Raw genomic sequence first — 22,515 nt, 5'->3', positions numbered from 1 at the left:
CTCCAAATAACACATCGCTACGCGTCTGTTGTATCTTACCTGTGGAAAAATTAGTTATTATTGAATTACATTGAACAAAAATCAAATCTGTGCTTCAATTATTGCTTGCTAAATAGTCGCATTTTTTGTTTTCAAACAAACATTAAATTTATATAAACATTAATCCGCTGAAATTTCAATCGAACTTTATCAATGTCAAATGAATTTGTCCAAATTCAGTTACAGGTAATTCATTAACACAACTGATTGTAACAAAAGGTGATAAGTATACTATCGTAATCTGTTAATTCCTTAGTCATACAAGTGGCGCTTATCAGGCAATTATCAGAAACAGTGTATACCTAAGCTCCTTGTTCAGTAATCGATACTCGTTGATAGAAATAAGTGTGAAATAAACGTGCGTTTAAAGTTTTTTGCTCGTGTGATTATGCTCAGCTTTTGACAGACATGGTAAGTGCAGGCTTTATTCTAATCGAAGTAGATAATCGCTTCGATAAATCTCTTGATAAAATTCATTCACTTACCAAATTGATTTAAGTGTTTTTAATCTGTGATGCTTTGGAATTTTTGTTGTCACATTCCATTTGATAAAAATAACCCGCCCGAATATGGTTTTAAGGTAACATTTTTCCATTTAGAATTAGACAATAGGAAAGTCTTATCAATACGTAAAGCAAATACTTTGTGCGGTACAAAGATTAAAAAAAATTATGTGAAGCAATTATGATAGTTTAGGTACATAGAGAAGTGTCGAATGCATTTTTTTTCTCTACCTTATTTTTTTTCTCTGCATAAAAAATACATTACATAAAAAAATCACATTACATAATTATAATACATAATACATTTGACTCACATGGACAGAGATGTGCATTTTTTTGTAGTTCTAGTCTAATTTCGACCAGGGACAACCACCATTAAATATAATACTTGTCGAAATTAGTACCTAATAACTTTATAATTTATTTTTATGCTGTTTATTTGTTTGAGTGTTTATTTTGAATGTTATCTTATTCATAAAGTTATCTAAATACATTGTAAGTACAACTTAATCTGTACGTGATTTGACGAAGTCGGATTTCTTTGGATAATAATTCATTGATTATGTCATATTTAATTATTTTCAGAATTGATTGATCAAAACGCGTGATGTAGAGTACAATGATATTCATTTTTTTATTATTTTTAAATAAATATGTTATAACAATTAGTAGATAGGTATGTTTTGTGTATTGTTTAGTGATGATAAACATTTTCAGACCACTTTCAATAATGTCAAATCTATTACAATCTAACGAAATACTTACGGATAATATTGGATGAAATTCAAATTTATTTTGAACTTTATTAGTTTTTCAACATTAAATGCAATATAAATATCGGAAAAATTGTTACTCAAAATACTAATTTTAAAAGAATACTTTTAAATGTGTGATTTATAGTATGCATGCACGATGAATATCTCTGATAATAACTGACGATCAGATGGAATCGTAACAGAAATTCATATTCAAAAAGTATAGTAAAAAGCTTTCAATATCTTAGTAATGCTATCATTAGCTCTGAAGGACAAGGTTATAGTCAATATTTAATTAAATATCTTAACTTATCTTAACACCTTCGTCCGAGATGAAGCGTGATTAAAATAAAATAAAATATAACCTTATGACACTTGCAGAAAACGAGACTTTCTATTGTTAAAAATTAATTTTTAAAATCGGTTCACCTCTCTAAAAATTTCCCCCTTCAACATAATAAACACACAAATTCACAAACTTATCTCTTTTTAATATTACTAAAATAATAGATGTCTCTAATAATCGAATAATTAATTCCTTAGAAAGTATATTGAGAATAAGTAATTGAGAATGAAAAACATCTTTTTTAATAATCACCGTATTATTGTGAGCAAAAACTTCATAAGGTCATGATAGCAGATAAATTATTATCATCATAAATAATAATAAAGAATCATAAAATAAGTCCTTTAGAGACTTCTAGCCCCTATCACAGATTACTAAATATATATTAAAAAAATGCCAGCTGAAGAGTGCACCTTTTAAAACAGTGTCTAACTAACCCGTATACTTCATTCATATATTTTAACGTACATGATGAATATTTACTTGTGAAAAGTTTTTGTTCATACTATTTTTACAATTAAATTAATGTCTGTAGTAACGACTACTGGGTACAACGATAATAATCAAAACACACTATGTAATTCTGTAGTCAGAGATATTGATTTTATTTTATTATGTCAATAAACATAATATTGCACGCCTCATAAGCGAAGCGTTGAGGTGGGTACTACTGTCACTTCGCGCAAAACATCTGATTTTTCAAACTTAAAATGTCTTTATGTATCATACATTGCACTTGTAAGATAATACATACACACACATATTAAGAAAAAACACTATTTTTAACGTTCATGATATTTTTGATGTCATTTTTGTTATTTAAACTAGTTAAAAAACAGTTTTAAAAAGTTCTGTCTTGGACGTCCGTGTGTCTGTATGTGCGGATCCTTTTTCTTGTTAACACGATAGCGACCGAAATACTTTACTAATCGAGTCTTTTTTTTTCTCTTACGCTTGAGTATGCTCAGGAATAGAACCCTTTCATTTTTCAGGGTCTGATTCGATGTGGTTTAATTGTTATTAAATAAACAAAAATAATAATTAATAAATATTTATTAAAAAAAAATTATGAGGCGTGCACTTTTGGATTTTCCAAATTATTCTTAATCTACTATGAGGAGTAACTCTAAATTTTAAACTTCCTTTAAGATTATGGCCAAAGGAAACTCATTAACATATCTATGAAATACCTCTTTAACGTAATCAAATAAAAGGAAAAATACTTATTACGAAATACCTATTAAAACGACCGATTAGTTTTTTCAAAGAATAGAATATACAGATAAGCAAAGCATTGTTTTCAAGTAGTTTATCTATAAATTGCAATGTTACAGTATGGTGAGGTCTTCCTTTATGAGTCAGAAAGGCATATCTATTGCGGTAAATACCCTTTAGAAAATAAGTACAGATAATATAATTTTGCAATTAAGTATCTATATATATAGTGATCTATCAACGCACAACCCAAACCACTGGACGTATCGGCATCGGCTGAAATTGGGCATGCAGGTAGATGTTAGGACGTAGGCATCCGCTTAGAAAGGATTTCCCGAAATTCTTATGGGAACGGGGAAAAACGGGGATGCACGTACAAAGTTGTGGGCAGAAACTAGTTAAGAATAAGGTTACCCTATTTACGTGTAATGGAGGAAAATTATAGCTACTGCCTGCTCTAGATTATAATATAACTACATATTATATTATTCCTTACATTTGTATACAAGGATTTATTTAAGAACCCATGCTTTAACGCAAAATAAATCTATCTTGTGCAAAAATAGGAATATCGCATGCAGTTAATTATGAACACTAATTGTAAAAAAAACGATTGGGAACCCATTAATTCAACTTCTTTATATAGAAAGCTCAACATGTTCAATTAATACAAACACCAACATCCGTATACCTACTTATTAAGCAAGTTCTAATCATTCATAAAACATTGAACATATTTTAATTGCCTCTGCTTAAAAGATATGGTGACATAATATTATCTACTCTGTTGTTTCCAAAAGCTACGTTCTCTCGATGTCTTGTTGTACACCCCAAAGGAATTTAACTAAAAACTTATCAATCCTTTGAAATTGTTCATACTTTTCACTGTTCCTACAGCAGGATGACACGCTGTCGCGTACCACCGGGTCCGTGGTACTCCAAGTGGGGGCTCTGGAGCTCCTCGCTCGGTACTCCATGAACTCCGGTCGGGCGACGAGCATGCTTTCATCGCTCCATGAGTTCCGAAGCCAGGAGGTCGAACAGTCTGGCGGGAAGCAGTGGAACTGGAAGTATTTGAGGGTAAAACAATAGTAGAACTCTCCAGAACCTTCTGGTTTAAGTCTGGTCGAATTTAAAACACGATTTATTCATTGTGTGCGAAACGTCCTAAGGAAACGTCCGGTTAATTTAAGTTATTAATAAATCGCGTTTAAAATCCGTTAAAGTCTATAACTTCTCGCTAGAACTATTCGTTTTAAAAATTTAAAGATATTTGGATGAATTTAAGTATAGACGCAATACAAACGTTGTTCATATGGTGCATAGATATGATAACACTTACTGGCTAAGTAGGTACTCAGCTTCTAGATACTAAATTGATGTGTGGTTTGATTCAACAGTCTATATTCAATAGGTATGCCAATCAGGTCAATGTTTATTAAGTTGATTTTATTTTCTAAAAAACGGGGTCAAACAGCTGGCTTGTCTATGCATCAATATGATATCAAATCAAAATATTGTTCTAAAAATGAATACAGTTTCTTAATACTATGTCTTTTTATTGTTATGTCTCTAGTACTCTACAAAAGAAGCTTTTTCCCTCACACAATTTATTTTCGTAAATTGTGCTAATTGCAGTTACGGGGCAAGACAAGCTTGTTCTTTCTTGTTGTTCGTTCTTCTTCTATTCAATCAATTAAATATTTGAATCGTTAATAAAACCAAAATAATGAAATATTACGAAACAATCTCAAACTATAACATCCAAGTAATAATGAGCTTGCAAAATTAAAAAAATGACTAATACTTTTTATCACAGGACCAGTTCTATCAAAAAGATTTGGAAGGATTATATAGAAAGTATGACGATAAGCTTCGGGAGACCCTCATTTATATTTATGTATCTCTGCTTGTGTTTTTCTCAACTATACACATAATTTCTGTAGTAGCAAGCACGTTTGACGAGGTGAGTTATATTATATAAGTTATTGTTTATGGTACTCAAGTAACAAAGACATGAATATAATTCTTATATAGTAAGTAGCTCAAATCAAAAGTCGCTATTCCCTCTTGTCATATTTAACCTTTAATTTTTAATGAGGGTCAAATAATGTAAACATAAACTTGGGATATAAAGTAATTTAAAAAATATGTTTAACCTTTAATATGCTTTTCACAAAATATTACCAACCTACGCAATGACGTATTGTATAAATCAATTAGTATTAAAACCACTAAAAATATGAAAGTTCAGGTATTTTTATTTATGATTACGAACGTAATTATGTTCATTCAATCACAAGGCAGATATAATAAAATGATTACACTTTCAGCAAATACAATGGAAATCTACGTACCTATCCATGGGGATGTATATCTTGAGAATAGGAGTACCGGTGCTTTCCTTTTGGAAATGTATTTACAATCCATTGAAGAAAAAATGGTTCTGTGTGCCCATATTGACGACATTCATACTCACACTCGATTTAGTAGTATCAGGTAAAGTATATTTGAAATAACTATTAAGGGCCCTTAGTAGGTGAAAACAGCAAAATGGACTGTTTTCTATGAGCTATAATTGAAAATAGTTTGGAAAATCCAAAAGTGCACGCCTCATATTTTTTTTTTTAATAAATATTTATTAATTATTATTTTTGTTTATTTAATAACAATTAAACCACATCGAATCAGACCCTGAAAAATGAAAGGGTTCTATTCCTGAGCATACTCAAGCGTAAGAGAAAAAAAAAGACTCGATTAGTAAAGTATTTCGGTCGCTATCGTGTTAACAAGAAAAAGGATCCGCACATACAGACACACGGACGTCCAAGACAGAACTTTTTTAAACTGTTTTTTAACTAGTTTAAATAACAAAAATGACATCAAAAATATCATGAACGTTAAAAATAGTGTTTTTTCTTAATATGTGTGTGTATGTTTTATCTTACAAGTGCAATGTATGATACATAAAGACATTTTAAGTTTGAAAAATCAGATGTTTTGCGCGAAGTGACAGTAGTACCCACCTCAACGCTTCGCTTATGAGGCGTGCAATATTGAAGTTTTTTCGCACTGAAATTTATAATATGTATTACAGAACGTATGTGTGATGGGATGACTGTTCCAAAACACGATTGGAAAAATTTTGCTCGATAAAAAAAATCCTGAAGTTACCTCTAAAATATCATATAAATTCTCATTACAACTGTATTTTACGATAATAATTCGTATAAAATCACAAATAAATAGGTATTTACCTTCTCGATTTCGTGACTATTTTAGATTTAGAAAATACTAAATATTTTCATTCACTTTTTGATAAAAATGTGAATGGCGCTTACGATTTTCAGTTTCGAGCACGTTGATTCCATACTAAACGCGGACCCCCTCACCGCTTACCTAAGGCCCGAATAGCTGAATTTTCGCTGACCGCCTAACCCCTCTTAATTTTTAATACATTATAATGTACTGATCTAACTATAGTACGAGCTTAATAAATAAAACTGTAAAGCTTTATTTATTAAGCTTGTATGATTCAACCTTTGAGTCAACCATTCTCAATAAATACAATGACTTCGCATTCTGCAACTAAACAAGAAAATAAAAGATGTCTTATATTGATTATTATGTTATCTTTCAATAGTTATTAGTTTTATTTTATTAATTTTATTGAGCTAAGAAGATATGATGAAAAGGCATGCATGTTATTAGAACTCTACATTTTTTGTGCAAGTACAATATATTGCCTATTGCTTTTGAAACTAAAGTCATTTTATAGATGATATTGATTGTAATATTTACAAAGTATGTTTTTAACATTGATAAAAAAATTGAAATAAACTTTCAGTATAACGACATTAGTCTAACAGTTAAAATTCTCATCGATTTGTCGTCTCTCGGGATTAAGCGCTATCAATACACTTACCTATATTTTATTACATCTTTGTTTTAGACGTCGCAGTCCCAATATTTACGTCATACGAAGGCATGTCTCTCCGACCAGCGTACAGCACTATGGCGCTGTTATCAGTATACATATTTTTGCCCATGAGAAATAATTTCCTGGCAATCATCCTTGGCGTGATTGTGAGCGCAAGCTATGTTTTTGTTATAGCATTTTTCACATATAACGAGGACCCACAAGTGCAGGCGGTGGTAAGGGTTAGAACGCTTTCAATTTTTTATCTCGTGACGTCATCGATATTCCTATTTTAAAGTTTTTAATTAGTACATTCTTCAAGAATGTTGTTACTTATCAATCACCGGTATCGAAATAATCAAATTTATGATATCTGTATATTATTATTATTGCCGAGAAAGCAACACTTTTATGAGTATTTTTGATATGATTGATATAAAAATAGATTTATAGAACCTTGCATAGATATATCAGCAACGGATTGTCTCAAATACACTAGGAATCCGATAAAATATAACTAATAGGATTATAGGATAATAATTTTCTAAAAAATAATTATCACAATAAATAATATTACAATATTGTGATTAAAATAATGTCTAATCAGTCACAGGTGAAATATTTTAAAGGATTGCCAAATTATCAGACGCACGTGTCTCAAGTATGTCTGGATGGATAAAATAATCCATTTGAATGGATTATGGCACATAATCGTACAAAATCGATTTATGTATGTACAATGTACACAATCAATCAAATTAAAGCTCAAACTACCTACATTGTTTTAAAATTGTACCTTTATAAATTTGTCACAATGTAATGTTTAATTTCAAAGAGATCACTTTTACCAATAAATTACATTATGATGAAACATAAATTATATCTGTTAAAGGCACTTTTGTGTACACATAAAAAATATATTATTAAAGTGTTTACTAAATATATATTTGAATAGTATGGTTTTCCATTAAAAAAAATGAAAAGTTCTAATATTATTCTAATATTACACAAAAATTGTGGAAAAGTATTTAAATTTCTACGTGTGTTGGTAAAAACACATTATTTAAACATTTTAGGTGTCATCAGATGTGATTTATCTTATTGGAGTGAATCTTATGGGAATTTATTTCCGTTTGATGAATGAAATCGTCACGCGTCGATCCTTTTTGGATAGAAGAGCTTGTGTTGAAAGTACTCTACGTCTTAAATTTGTTAAGGACCAAGAGGTAATGTTTTTTTAATTATTATTATTAATTAATTAATTATTTTTTATTATTTAAAATTTAAATGAAACTTTGATTACTTTTATTTATTACTTTTCTTAACGCCTCCCGAGTTGGTCAGGCGTCGCCCCGAAATGGCGGAAAGACGCGGGTTCGAATCCCGCCACGTGATCGATTTTTCTATTCTTAAAAACGTTTATTTATAATCTATTTGAATGCCATAAAACCAAAAAATCAAATTCAAGTTCCATTAAATTATTCATGAATGAAAATATATAAACTAAAATGTAACATTTCAGGAACGATTGATGTTAAGCATCTTGCCTGAGCATATCATGTCAAAAGTTAGACAAGACATTAGGAACATGTTCATGAACATTCGCTCGCAAAGCCACAGCCACAATATGAGATCATTCAGGTAAGTTTAACTGTAGAAATTATATTATAATTTGCAATATATACGTTTTCCTGGTATTAAACAAACATAGGTATGAAACAAAATATTGCTCTATGTTAGTACGTCATATACTTGGATAATTCCGAATAGCGAACATTTTTTTCTAAGAAACTACGTCATTTTAAAAAGTGAAAATTACCAACTTTAGAAATAATTCTACATTCACAGTAGCCCTAACGCATTTATGAAAACCATTTTTTTAATATCAGAAATTCTATACATACTATGTCTAGCTCATTAAAAGCATTTTACACATTCTAAACACTATCACAATATGAACGCAACGTCGAAAATATACAAAACAAATAGTACATTCCAATAAAAATCATATAAACCTAGTCTATGTATTATTAAGTTTGGTTTTTATCTATTTTGAAATATGCACTTTATAAATTGCAAGAGGAAATGGTTTGATATTAGATAGATACGTAAACTCAAAGTCGTTGCGATAAATGCTTTCGGAATTCGCAACCGGGGAATTAAAATGAAATTTTATCGAAACAAAACAATGTAACTTAGTAGTAGATGATAAAAAGATATGGCACTGATATGATAGTATTGTTGTACAGATTGTTATATAATCTTGCTTAGAATGGTTTATCGACGGTTGAATATTTTGATTTATTTAGACATTGTGTGCCAAAGTGCCTAAGTTTTATTTATTTTTCCGTTAAATTACATAGAATTTTTATAAAATATACCAAAGCTTTGCAAAAGCTCAAGTCACGACAACATACTGAAGTGAAACTTTTTTAGGCGCGTTGAGTGTAAAATTTCAGGGTCGCGTCATGGCAATACTGTCACGTCATAGAGTAAGGCGACGATTTTGGTATCTTTGAATCTTGCCAAAGAAGTTTCACTTCTGACACATGTGCTCGGCACACACGCTCTTTTTTCTATAAATAATGATTTTTAAGTATCTATAAATATTGTTTCATTTTTTGTTCATGTATTCAGCCAGCTATACGTAGAAGAACATGATAATGTGTCCATCCTCTATGCGGATGTTGTTAATTACACCAAAATATCTACAACATTATCACCTATGAGAATGGTAGAGCTACTCAATGAGTTGTTCGGGAGATTCGATGAAGCCTCAGAAGTAAGTCATATTTTAATTCTATTCCATATATGCATTTATGACTATCAATTTTGAATGAAATAATATAATGTTATCTATCAATTAATTAAAGATTTGAAATTAGATTCACATTTTTACAATTAAGATCAATCTAGATTACCACCATGCTTTAGATAATAACATAATTTATGCTTCTTATATCCTTCAGAGGTAAAGAAAGTAATCTATCCTAATGTTGTAAAACTGAAGAGTTTGTTTGTTTGAACGCGATAATCTCAGGAACTACTGGTCCTATTTAAAAAATTATTTCAGTGTTAGATAGCCCATTTCTCGAGGAAGGCTATAGGCTCTATATCATCACGCTAAAACAAACAGAAGCGGAGCAATGCGGGTAAAACCGCGGGGCAGAGCTAGTTTCAAATATTTCTGGATTATTCTAGAAAATTTCTAGAACATATTTTCCAAATTATCTTAAAGCTATGATAACTAAAGGAGAGCAACAATAATAATTTTAAATAAACTTACAGGAGCACGATGTACTCAGAATAAAGTTTTTAGGCGATTGCTACTACTGTGTGAGTGGTATCCCGCAGCCTACGGAGCAGCATGCTAAAAACTGCGTCGATCTTGGCCTAGAAATGATTCACATTATCAAAGATGTTAGGTATGTTAATTATTTTAATAAATATATAATTAGGAATGCCTGAACCGGTTTTACGACCCAAATAAAAGAAAAGCTTCGCGATTTTCTATGTAAGAATATTTTTGCGAAAAATAAATATGATTAACATTCTTAATAAGGAATTTTCCTGAGAAAAAAATAAAGTCATGTAGACTTACGTAACTCTTGCTAGAAATAAGTTATTTCTACTTATTGATACATGTAGTCGATTGCTATTAAATAAATAACAAGAGAACTGGGTTATCTTACACAAAATATTATAATTATTCAATTAAAATACGAATGCAAGTAGTGTATCAATAAGCTGCAAAATCATAACATATTTTTGATTGCAATGATCATGTGGTTAAAATGAAATTATATCTGGTTAAGTTGATAATTAATGAAACACACAGTTATAATTGTTTTTTATCGAATTAAGATTATCCAGTATTATAATTGTTTGGTTTCCTCTGTATTTTAACTTTATTTATAGGGAGAAACGATCATTGAACATTGATATGAGAATCGGAGTACATTCTGGGAAGATATTGTGCGGTTTAATCGGCATTCGAAAATGGCAGTTTGACATTTGGTCCAAAGATGTGACCATTGCTAACAAAATGGAATCCACCGGCAAATCGGGGTAAGAAAAGGAATCGGGGTGATATTTTTGTTACAAAATAGATTTTATAATGATAACAAACATACCTATGTATTACCTACTCCCTAATTTTGCTGAAAACAATACGGAGAATTAGAATCCATAAAATACCATAAATTATTTGAATGAATACCGATTTATGGAGAAGTACCTAATTGAACTCTATTAGTATGACAGAAATTATGTTACAAATGGATAAATATTTTAAACAAGTTCAACATTTCTACGTTATCAAATTCACAAACCCGTTAAATTCAAATAGCTTTTCAGCAAGTGATATGCAGTGTATCGAAGGTAATACAATAGTTATGCAATTTCGGTAGGAACAGTGACGTGCATACAGAGATTGATTATCTGCATGCATCAGAATGAACGAACTTGATTTGTAGCGCGCTGCGCTCTAATTGAATAAATAAATCTATTTTTTAGAACCCACCAGCACAATCTGAATTGCGGCGCAGTATTTTAAACCCGAAAGCATTTTAAATACAACTAGCGTAAAAGCGGATTTTAAAAACCCATATAAATCTTTTAATCTATTTGTTTATTTTAGAAAAGTACACGTTACAAAACAAACTTTGGAATTGCTATCGGAGTATGCGAGGGAATATATAATCGAGCCCTACTTTGAATCTCAGAATGATCCGTTTATTGTGAAAAATAAATTAGAAACGTATTTAATTACGAGGCCGCCGAGGGTAAATATGAATTTTGATTAATATTTATGATTATTATTATAACGAAATAACAGTTATTCGAATATATTTGGTAACAATATGATTTTATATTTCGTAATTTTTGTTGAATTATTATTTGTTTTTCAGCCTATGACTGATTACAAGCCATTCCGTAGAGCGTCAGTGGGTTTGACTAAAATAATAAATCCGCGTTCGAGAAATAGAGTAAGTAAATTGAAGATTATTCATAACCAGTCAGAAAGGATCACTGCATTTTTAAAGGAATTTCAATGATCTAGGCAGCCACTTATATATTTACAATACAAAACAATATAATAATTACTAATACTTACATCTTTCTAGATAATAATCGATGTGATTTAGATTCCTTACGTTATTTTTAGCATATTAAACTTATTTTTACAAATCATTCAGTTTTCAACAAAAGTCCCATAACGATGTATTATTATTCTTCGTATTTCTAGTAGCGATCGGAAAATAGAAATTCCAATAACTATCGCAGAACCACAGCGTTCATGGATGAGAATTTGGTCGAGTACCAACAAATGTTGAAAGCGGCTGATGCACAAATGGCAAAGGAAATTGAAGACATGACTAATGGCAAGTGAGTATTCATGAGATTATCTACCGCTTATGTAACTATTTTAGGTTAGGGTATGTTTATAAAAGTGGTAATTTAACTGTGCTTTAAGTTTAATAAACCGATAGAACTTTTTTGCACAGATCCTAATATTTTAGTACGTTTCAAAATTACGAGTACGTATTCGTATAGGTACCTAAATAAAGGTCGAAATGGCAAAGCAAGTTAGATCAACAATATTAAAAGAAATGCAATGCATTATTTTGTTTGATTGATTAACGTAACTCTATAGTATTTAATTTGTAAAATTTTATAATTTTCAGGGAACATTTCAAACAAGAATCAAGGCTGAATAGATTCACTTTAATGTACAAGAATATCAAATTGGAGAAATCTTTTCTTCAACTGCCCGATCCATTATTTAAATATTACATAACATGTTGCCTTGTGATCTTAATTCTAATTATAGTGGTGAATATTTTAACAACGAGGTGGTAAGTTTACTCAAACTCAATATATTAATGCTCATTCAAATGGGCTTCTTAAAAGGCACATGAAACGCTAAAATATGAATTTTTGTATATTATAAAACTATTTAACACTACACTGTTTTTTTAGGGTAGACAATTTTGGATGGTACGTTTGGATGACGTATGGAATATTATTACTCGTATTAGTTGCTCTACAGCCATTGACTTGGTTTCAATTTCTATGGACTAAATATAAAGGCGTCGATGAACCGAGACATCCGATTCTAAGATTCGTATACGATATTTCCGTGGCAATGATAAAATCTACCAAAATAAGGACGTCCATATATTTGATGATCAGCTTAGGCCTGGCCGCTACGTCCATTATGAATGTAATAAGTTGTAACGAGGTCGCAGTCGAACCATCTGTTGAAACAGTTTTATCGAACTGCGTTTCGTCGTGGGTAATCACTTTATATTTTATAATGCTTACTTGTTAATGTAATTGTGCATGAAAAATAATAAGTGTTAATTTGTTTATAGCACGTGACCCAATGCTGGAGTCTCGCTCTCTTACTGAACTTCCTATTTAGTCGGGTTTTCTTCATATTCAAGTGGATCGTAGCTTGTGGTATGACCGTGTTTTACCTTTGGGTTGTATGGGAGGTGAAGACATCCTTTTTTGCCGTCGACGTGACTTGGAACATCGGCCTAGATGCACGAATATCCCATACACTCTCTGTCATCTTTATCACCATAACATTGTATTGGATCGATAGAACAACCGAGTATAGGAACCGTTTGGACCATTTGTGGCAAATACAACTGAGCGAAGAGCAAGAAGAAGCCGAAACGATGTTGAAAGTAAATAACATGCTGTTGGAAAACATTTTGCCAGCTCATGTAGGTGAGCGTTAATTTAATAAAATATCGTATTTCGTTAAAGGTATGATTGCTGTAAATGATTGTTACATAATGGCTTCCAATTTATGTTTTCAGTACAAGTTTATTTGGACCTTAATAGATCAATAGACGAGTTATATTACGAGAAATACGACAATGTGGCAGTAATGTTCGCTTCTCTAACAGACTACAAGCTTGGTATAGAAAGTGATTCGGACTTTACTGACAAACTCATATTGAGTATTCTTGATGAGGTTATATCTGATTTCGACAGGGTATGTGATCATTCTTGATATTCAAAGATGTATCTTATTCAATATTTATTAAAGTTTTTTATCAATCAATCTTTATTAATTCTCTTTTACTTTTTTCAGCTTTTACTCACAGGAGCTTCAGTATACAAGGTGGAAAAAATTAAAGTTGCCGGTTGGACATATATGGCTGCATGTGGCTTAGACCCCAATAGAAGAGGATCATTTGATTCTTCATCGTATTGTTCTATAGTAGATAAGAAACAAAATAGTCCATACAACAAGGCTATAGTGGTTACAATGGTCGAATTCGCTGCAGCAATGATGATGCAATTACAAAATTTCAATCGTGGATCTTTTCAAAGTTTTGAAGGACTCAATCTTCGTATTGGTAAGAATTTAACATGCTTTTATTTTAGGTGCCATCAAGTATAAACAATAAAAATAGATTAAACAAGCAAAATGAGAACATGCACAAATGGCCGCTAAATCATCATAATATTATACAATTAAGTACAGTTATTAAGACAAAATAATTATTATCTTTGAAATATTTGGAAAATAACATCAATTTTGCCTATCTAGGTATATCGAATGGTGAAGTAGCCGCGGGAGTAGTTGGTTCCCTCAAACCATTGTATGATATTTGGGGCAACGCTGTTAACATGGCCTCCAGAATGGATTCCACAGGCAAAGCTGGATGTATTCAGGTATAACTAAAAATACTCCTTAAACTTGGTTCAATTATCGACAGTACTAACGAAGTATTTATTTTAGGTTACCGAAAATACTGCAATTATTTTGGACGAATGTGGCATTCTAACAACATACCGTGGAGAGACGTTTGTCAAAGGTGCTGGTTATGTTAAAACCTATTTTGTGCCCCTTGACGAAGATTTCAACTTAGTGAAAAAAGAATATTGTGAAGCCTATTACAAGCGGCAAAGTGTCCATCAAATCTTTAGTGCTAGAAATACAATAATGAGTGATACTTCTTTAGAAGATTCTTATGACGCGTATTCGCAACAATCAGAAGATCTTTCAACAGATTATAGCGACCATGAAGATATCAGAAGAAATAGCGAAGAAAAGGAAGGGAATAAAGAAATTCCTAATTGTAACGGAGCTACAAGACACCAATACAGTAGCACGTCTTCAGATCTTGAAGAACTAGATACTAAATGCTAGATTAAAATAATGTACCTAAATAATAATAAAATAAATTGATTATACTAGTTACTGTAATGAGTGATTGAGTGTAGGTATGTTAAAAGGAGCATTATTATGTAACAGACTAACTGGTGTAAATAGAAAATAGGCATTCAGAATAAACCATGTAACGTGAAATGAGTTCTCTTGCATAATTGCTACTCAAAAGCAATGTAAATTGTGTATGGGATGATTATGTATGTAGATAAGTACGTTAGTATAAGTTTATAAAATAAAATATTTCTTTCATATAAACGATGTTTTAATTACTACTTATTCATATATTCCTAATAATATAATTCGACCAAATTTTTACAATAATATAAATAAATTACATGTTTTTATATTCTAAAGAAAGATCACGTGTTGCTTAGTGTTCACATAGTAGCATTTGAAAATTTCAAAGGTAGTGTCTACAAGATCTTTGCCCTTTTTATTTTTACATTCTTCCAGTAACTTAGAAGCAGCTGCCTTATCAATACCTGGTGGTAATTTTGACAAAGCCACGTCCATATTAAGTTTTCCTTCTGACGATATAATTCCTGACTTTTGGAAAAAGCACAAAATAAATTTCTTGAAACCCTCATCTTCGCTGACCTGTCCCTTCTTCGCTTCTGCAATTATTTCCGGTTTAACACCTGATTCTTTCACACATTCCGCTGTGTATTTTTGTACTTTTTCCTTTTGATCTGATGATAAATGCACATTCTGAAAGTCAAAAATCTTTTGAATAACGCTTTTGTAATTAAAAAAGAAAATATTATAAAATAACATTCAATCTATAATAGAAATTAGATACCGTGTAAGGTTACTCACATGAGCCTTGGCGCCACACGCCAAAATCACAATACACAAAAACAAGAAAGCCTTCATACTGAGATCTGTATCACACCAATTCTTCTAGGAAAGTATAATAATTTGTCGCAGTGGTCGTTTATATATAGAATGCAGAAGGACATCAAGAATTTGTATTTTATTAATACTTATAAAGATATTCATCGATTTGCCGATATACTACGACATTTGTAGCCAATTACGTACCTATTAAACGGTTATTAAGTAATTAACCTTATAAATCAATTTACCCGCACCTTTTATATAGGGAAAACTTGTAATCTTTGTGTTAAATTTTATGTCTTAATTTTAAATGCTCTACTACTATATACCTAATTTTTATCTGATCTAATAAAACAAGTAAATGTAACCAGTTTTTAATAGCAGCGTATGATACGCAGAGATTAATTGAAACTATAAATTTCAAATAAAAAAATAAAACTCAACAAAGTAATATCTTATATCAAAATGCACCACATAAGCTGTTCCAAAATGATATGCAGTTTTAAATGATGGCTGCACATTTGTTGTTGGCCTTTAATAACTGGGTCACACCGCTTGCAATCTGGCCAACTGACCAGTATGGTATAAATTAAACTTGATTATCACAGTACACACTTATAATATGATAAATTTCGAATGTGGATTTTCTATATTATATGTGACACCCACGTGATATCTATATATAGGTTTATCTGCTGTGAAACTATTATTAAAACTGCTGAGAGGTTATATAACTTTAATACGTTCTTAAAATAAATAATGCACATTAGAAAAGTGACTCACGTTCACTCACAAAAGACGACATTCTATCAACATCAAAATCTGTGAAATCAGAAAGCAATGATAGAAAGATTAGAAGAAGAAACTAATGTACAAAGATTCAGGTGTGATTCTTGAAAATAGACTTAGGTATTAATTATTCAAGTTGCAGGTATCTAATGTTAGAATAAGAACGAATTTATTAACTAAATATCGATAAAATACGAGGAGGCCCACATATTACATACATGAATATTATCTAGTTATTCGTAGTGATAAAACTCAGATTCATTTTTCGTGTTTATTATATGAATGGTAAAATCAAATACATAATTAGTTAATGATGTTATGTATTATGTATACTTAACAATTAATGATAAAGTATTAGCATTGAAGTGGGTGGTGAAAACATACAAGTGTCGGGGCTGGAAAACATTTTTCTTCTGAAAATATAATAATTGTAGAGCATAATTTTAGTATTAATTTTGAAACCGAATTTTGTTATTATATCGCTTTCATTCGGAGAATGTTGAAGTACCAAGTTATAATAATATGATTTTACTAGCTGCGCTCCGCGGTTTTACCCGCGTGGCTCTGCTCTTGTTGGTCTTAGCGTGATGATATAATATTATAGCCTATAACCTTCCCCGATGAATGGGCTATCACTAGCACCGAAAGAATTTTTCAAATCGGACCGGTAGTTCCTGAGGTAAGCGCGTTCAAACGAACAAACAAACAAACTAATAATATAAGTATAGATTCTACTAAAATTTGGAAAATCCAAAAGTGCACGCCTCATAATTTTTTTTTAATAAATATTTATTAATTATTATTTTTGTTTATTTAATAACAATTAAACCACATCGAATCAGACCCTGAAAAATGAAAGGGTTCTATTCCTGAGCATACTCAAGCGTAAGAGAAAAAAAAAGACTCGATTAGTAAAGTATTTCGGTCGCTATCGTGTTAACAAGAAAAAGGATCCGCACATACAGACACACGGACGTCCAAGACAGAACTTTTTTAAACTGTTTTTTAACTAGTTTAAATAACAAAAATGACATCAAAAATATCATGAACGTTAAAAATAGTGTTTTTTCTTAATATGTGTGTGTATGTATTATCTTACAAGTGCAATGTATGATACATACCTAAAGACATTTTAAGTTTGAAAAATCAGATGTTTTGCGCGAAGTGACAGTAGTACCCACCTCAACGCTTCGCTTATGAGGCGTGCAATAAACGCTTTTAAATGTGGTTTATTTCATTTCATGTATTCAAACAATACGTATAAAGTAGAACTACAATAGCTTCATTATACTGTACCTACTATGTTGTAATTTAATCAAGCTTAGGTACATTTGGGTGTTTGCCAAGATTTTAAGCTGTGTGAACAATCTCGTACGAATACAAAATTATTGCTTTTTTAATTAAAAAACACAGCGAAATAAACTGTTCAATATTGCGAGCTGAAATTTAGATGGCATTGAGATTTTAAGTTGGTTAATTAAGGCTAGATAAAAAAATACAACTCTATCTGGTGGAGGAAAATAAGTGAGTTCATTTGATAAAGACACTATTTTTTTGTTAACAGTTCGATTAGATTTATATGGAACTACAACTACCTCTGCATTTTAGTACAATATAGTAGCAAACCTACCTAATTATCGTATAACTACAAAATAGAAAAAAAACACATACACTGATGATCTCTTGTACAATTCGGTTAAAAAACATAATTTTTATATCGCATTTAACAAAAATGTATTGTAGAGTCAATCATACGCTCTTGGATAAAATTAAAAATTGGTTTTCAGCTCAATTCTTCTGTGGCGTTTGCTACATCATAATAATAATTCAAAATTAATAACATTAAAATATATTCAATGTCAACACAAAAAGGTTTCGCAGTTTGTGCTAAGCTAAGGATTAAATCCTAAGGCTTCTTCGCGAGTCGAGTTCGAGTCCTTGGTCTAGTCGTGACCAATGTGGGTTACAGAGTGATATAGTTACCTAGTGAATTTGTTGTCTGGAACTGTTCTACTAAATTGTGTTCATATTTTTTTGTGTGTGCACGAAGTAGTTGAGGTGATTTTTATTTCAAACTGTTTGTCTTTCGTTTCAGGAATTCTTAAAGTGTGGGTGTATCTATAATATTTTGGCATAAAATTTTTGAATCTACGAGTCGGACCTATCTCATAATTTTATTTTACTTATTTTATTGATAAACTGATCTACTCTACAGTCTACCACGTAGAGACATATGTGTTATGTAGTGCTATAAATTAATAATCGTCGAAATAAACATTCAAATTGAACCAGTATGAACGAGATTAAACAATAAATTCAAAATTTCTTCTACTTTCCTCAAGCACTATCTATGATTAAATAAAAAAACAACACAAACTTTGTAAAAAAATCGAGAACCTTTTTGTCAAAATTCTTAGAACTAGGTATACCAACCACATACCAACTTAACCTACCTACCTACCTCGATGGAGGATATAAATATGTTTAAGAGAAGGTAAATAGATGAAAATTAACTACATAGTTACTAATATGCGAAAGTGTACTTATTAATTGTCTTTATTTTTCGTCAAATGAAGCGATTTTATGATATTATTATTTTGGTATCTGTAGATAGTTAGGAGGCTACGGAGTAACATAGGCTACTTTTTACTGCCATGAAACATCTTTTGGTAAATTCCTTGGCCTACGCAGGCGAAGCCGCTGGCGTAAAGCTACAGCTAGAAGATATAAAATAATTTCTCCTATATGTACTGATTCCGAATAATTTATGAGCACATAATAAATAATCATAATTAAAATAAAACTATAAAATAAAATCTCTTTATTAGTCTAAGCAATGTGTGTTAATATAAAGATGACGTAATGACGATTGATTGAATACAAAGACCCCTTTGTAAATCATTTAGCGCAATGTTATAAACCACTATCATAATTATTTGTACAATAATTATTTCCTTATACGCTTAATGAAAGGAAATAAATTAGGCTTAGAGTCCCCCATTACTAATGTGTATGTACCTAATACCTACCTATATACTGAAATACAAATACATACATTGCATAATAGTTCACATTCCCTTTACGTATTAGAATTATTAGATAATGAGCCTTCTGTCCTACCTAATGTTTTATATTTGTCCTTATAATAAGAGAGATTTTACCCCGAAAACCAAAACAGTCGTCCAAACAATCGTCTACAAATTAAGGTATAAAACGCAATTAAATTTCAGTCCCACAATGGAAGAAGAATCTGGCTGTCAACTCCGTAAGCGAAGGTTTGCTGGAAACCCGAATTTAGCGCTAAACTTGGAAGTAGGGTATCAAGTGAATGAAGGCTGCAGCAGTCGTGGTACTCCATCGCCCTGTCATAGCAAAGTGGCCGCCACGCCGACATCAGCTCAACTCCGACAGGAATTCAGAAATAAACAGCAGTCCTTTGATTTGCCGGTTTGTTATTCATGTACCTACTTAGTAATATCCAAATAAAAATAATAAGATTCTTATTTTGTAGGTACATAGATAGATATAAAGAAAAATATTTGTAATTTTTATTGTTTTAACGAACTCAAAAACTACTGGATTAGAGCAAAACTAGATCATTCCTAAGTTGCATGTACGTACTAAATATTTCCCAGTGGACGTCCCACGGCTGAAACGAACGAACGAACGAACTAAATATTTATTTCATTTCGATTTCAAGGGTCACACCTCACGTTTGGTAAAATAAAAATAAAGGTAATATGATTATTTATATTAATCAAACATAATCAACTTAACTTTGGGACGTAGATATTATGTGTGGCTTCTTCTTAAGCTTTAAGGTAGAACTAATAAGAAATCCGTTGTAGGTATTAGAAAGAAAGTAAGAATTTAATCCAATTTATAAATATAATATTCCTAGGTTGAGGACTGCGAAGAAATAGAAATAATAATAGAGAGTGATGAAGAAGAAGGGGAGAAAGAAGAGAATGCGACAGCTGTAATTAAAGTAGACCGTCCAATTACACCAACGCCTGTGCAGGACTTTGGAGCCAGCGTAGTTTATACTGAAGGTGAATAAATCCTTCGTCATTAGTAATAACTAATAAGTGACTTGAAGCAGTATAAGTTCCAGTGTGGAAAAAATACAGAGCTAGGTAGAGATTGTCTAGGACCATCACTTTCCTACATTGGAATACATCATGGTACCTAAAAGGTACCTACCACAGTACCTACCATACCCGGCAGTGCATGTCATTTTTATTTATTAGCTAAATTATGTATCTTTTGTAGTTATTAAGTACAATATCCGACTGCATCCATACTTAATATTATAAATGCGAAAGTAACTCTGTCTTTCTGTCTGTTACTCAATCACGCCTTACTACTTAACCAATTTGCATGAAATTTGGTATAGAGATATTTTGATACCCGAGAAAGGACATAGGATAGGTTTTATCCCGGAAATCCTACGGGAACGGGTTTTTCTTTGAAAACGCGGGCGAAGCCGCGGGCGGAAAGCTAGTAACTTGATAATGTAAGATTTCAATATATTCTACGATAAAAAAAAATATAGAAAGAGACATAACTGCATTATCCACCATGAAACTAATGCAATTAATGCAATACATGACACTAAACAACTAGTGTGAGAAATTAAATGAATGGTTGATTTTCGGCTTAATTTTCTCAGGCTCATTCGGGAATGTTTTTAATTCTTACTAACTTACTGCTTTCTATTTCACGAAGTCTGTTTATTTTTCAGGGCCCCAAGCAATGGATTTCTTGAACGTAAACGCCATTGAACACGATTGCTACACTGACGTCTCGGACGCTGACTCAGATGATGAAGAGGAAAACTAAATTTACTGTTCATTGCATGCAAATGAAATAAGTAGAGGAATAAAGAAATCATAAAAATAGTCACGTAAATAATTTATTGGCCAAAAAACTCTTTTTTACTATTGTAATTTCATAAAAGCAATGAAGCAACTAACGAAACTGAAAATTATTTCTACTTAGCTTTGAAAAATGCGAGAGCATATTTGAACTGATTACATATGAAAAGAAATAGTAGAATTATTCATTAAAGGAATTTTATTACCATTACCAGTGTGCACATTTAATAAAAAAAAATAATGTAAACTGTAGTTTGGTAAATAACGGTTGGTAAATATAAAAACTATCTCATTATTTTAATGTTATTCGCTTAGTAATATGTAGGGAAAATGTTTTAATTGTTTAATCAAAAAAAGAATTATTTTTGTGACCAATATTATAATAGTAAAATTGAAATAAGTATATTATCTATTATATTTTAGAGTATAGTATTATAATATTATCTGTGAATTAAGTTATGAATTTCAATGTAATCCCAATAATATTTTATACAATGAAATACCAAAGATTTATTTTAATATCTCTGCTCTATTGTGTTTATGTAACCTAAGTTGTATATTATCTTTGAGTGGTTACAAAAAAGACGGGTGCCTATTAAAATTAGTGACGCTTTATATCAATGTTTTTAGGATATAATTATAATATTATAATGAACTATTATCATATAATAATATGTATACTTGAATAAAGTAAATATATTAATAATGTTGGTTTTATTTTTTATACTCCCAATGCCTTTTAAACCCTCATACGATCATACTTCCTGGTTGAAATTACGTGGCTTGGCCTTACGAAAAATTAAATCACTAAATTATATCTATTAGATATAACTAAATTATATCTATTAGATATAATTTAGGGTATTAGTATTTAAGCTTAAACGCACACATACACACGTTCACATTCATACATGCACATAGTACATACATAGTTTATCAATTTTTCAGTTTTTATTATTTATTATATTTAATTTGTGTATCAAAGTCTATTAATATTTACACCAATCAATTCAGATCACCGAAATAAACTTATTAAAA

The 22,515-nt window shown here is 30.9% G+C and overlaps 3 protein-coding genes across 3 annotated transcripts; 2 read left to right on the top strand and 1 right to left on the bottom strand.

Moving 5' to 3' along the window:
• The first annotated feature begins 365 nt into the window (after positions 1-365).
• Positions 366-15,128, top strand: LOC149487645 (adenylyl cyclase X E-like). The gene is made up of 20 exons (XM_089696205.1): positions 366-450; positions 3,756-3,938; positions 4,678-4,824; positions 5,192-5,357; positions 6,811-7,013; positions 7,854-8,003; positions 8,300-8,418; positions 9,415-9,559; positions 10,066-10,202; positions 10,696-10,845; positions 11,417-11,561; positions 11,688-11,765; positions 12,029-12,165; positions 12,465-12,635; positions 12,760-13,075; positions 13,155-13,518; positions 13,611-13,789; positions 13,889-14,156; positions 14,351-14,475; positions 14,543-15,128. The coding sequence occupies exons 1-20, from the start codon at positions 448-450 to the stop codon at positions 14,951-14,953; spliced, it is 3,597 nt and encodes a 1,198-aa protein (XP_089552331.1). The 5' UTR covers positions 366-447; the 3' UTR covers positions 14,954-15,128.
• Positions 15,129-15,235: 107 nt separating this feature from the next.
• Positions 15,236-15,868, bottom strand: LOC149487644 (general odorant-binding protein 56d-like). The gene is made up of 2 exons (XM_089695878.1): positions 15,791-15,868; positions 15,236-15,682 (listed from the first exon to the last, which is right to left on the bottom strand). The coding sequence occupies exons 1-2, from the start codon at positions 15,845-15,847 to the stop codon at positions 15,323-15,325; spliced, it is 417 nt and encodes a 138-aa protein (XP_089552004.1). The 5' UTR covers positions 15,848-15,868; the 3' UTR covers positions 15,236-15,322.
• Positions 15,869-18,559: 2,691 nt separating this feature from the next.
• Positions 18,560-21,566, top strand: LOC149487643 (uncharacterized). The gene is made up of 4 exons (XM_089696206.1): positions 18,560-18,658; positions 19,831-20,047; positions 20,502-20,652; positions 21,345-21,566. The coding sequence occupies exons 2-4, from the start codon at positions 19,838-19,840 to the stop codon at positions 21,440-21,442; spliced, it is 459 nt and encodes a 152-aa protein (XP_089552332.1). The 5' UTR covers positions 18,560-18,658; positions 19,831-19,837; the 3' UTR covers positions 21,443-21,566.
• Positions 21,567-22,515: the final 949 nt, after the last annotated feature.

Source organism: Colias philodice, chromosome 6, assembly GCF_061535455.1.
Source record: "Colias philodice isolate Cphi_HAF_F1 chromosome 6, ilColPhil1 Martin Lab GWU primary, whole genome shotgun sequence".
NCBI lineage: Eukaryota > Metazoa > Arthropoda > Insecta > Lepidoptera > Pieridae > Colias > Colias philodice.
Note: the sequence above shows the minus strand (reverse complement) of the source record. Positions and strands in the feature narration are given on the sequence as shown.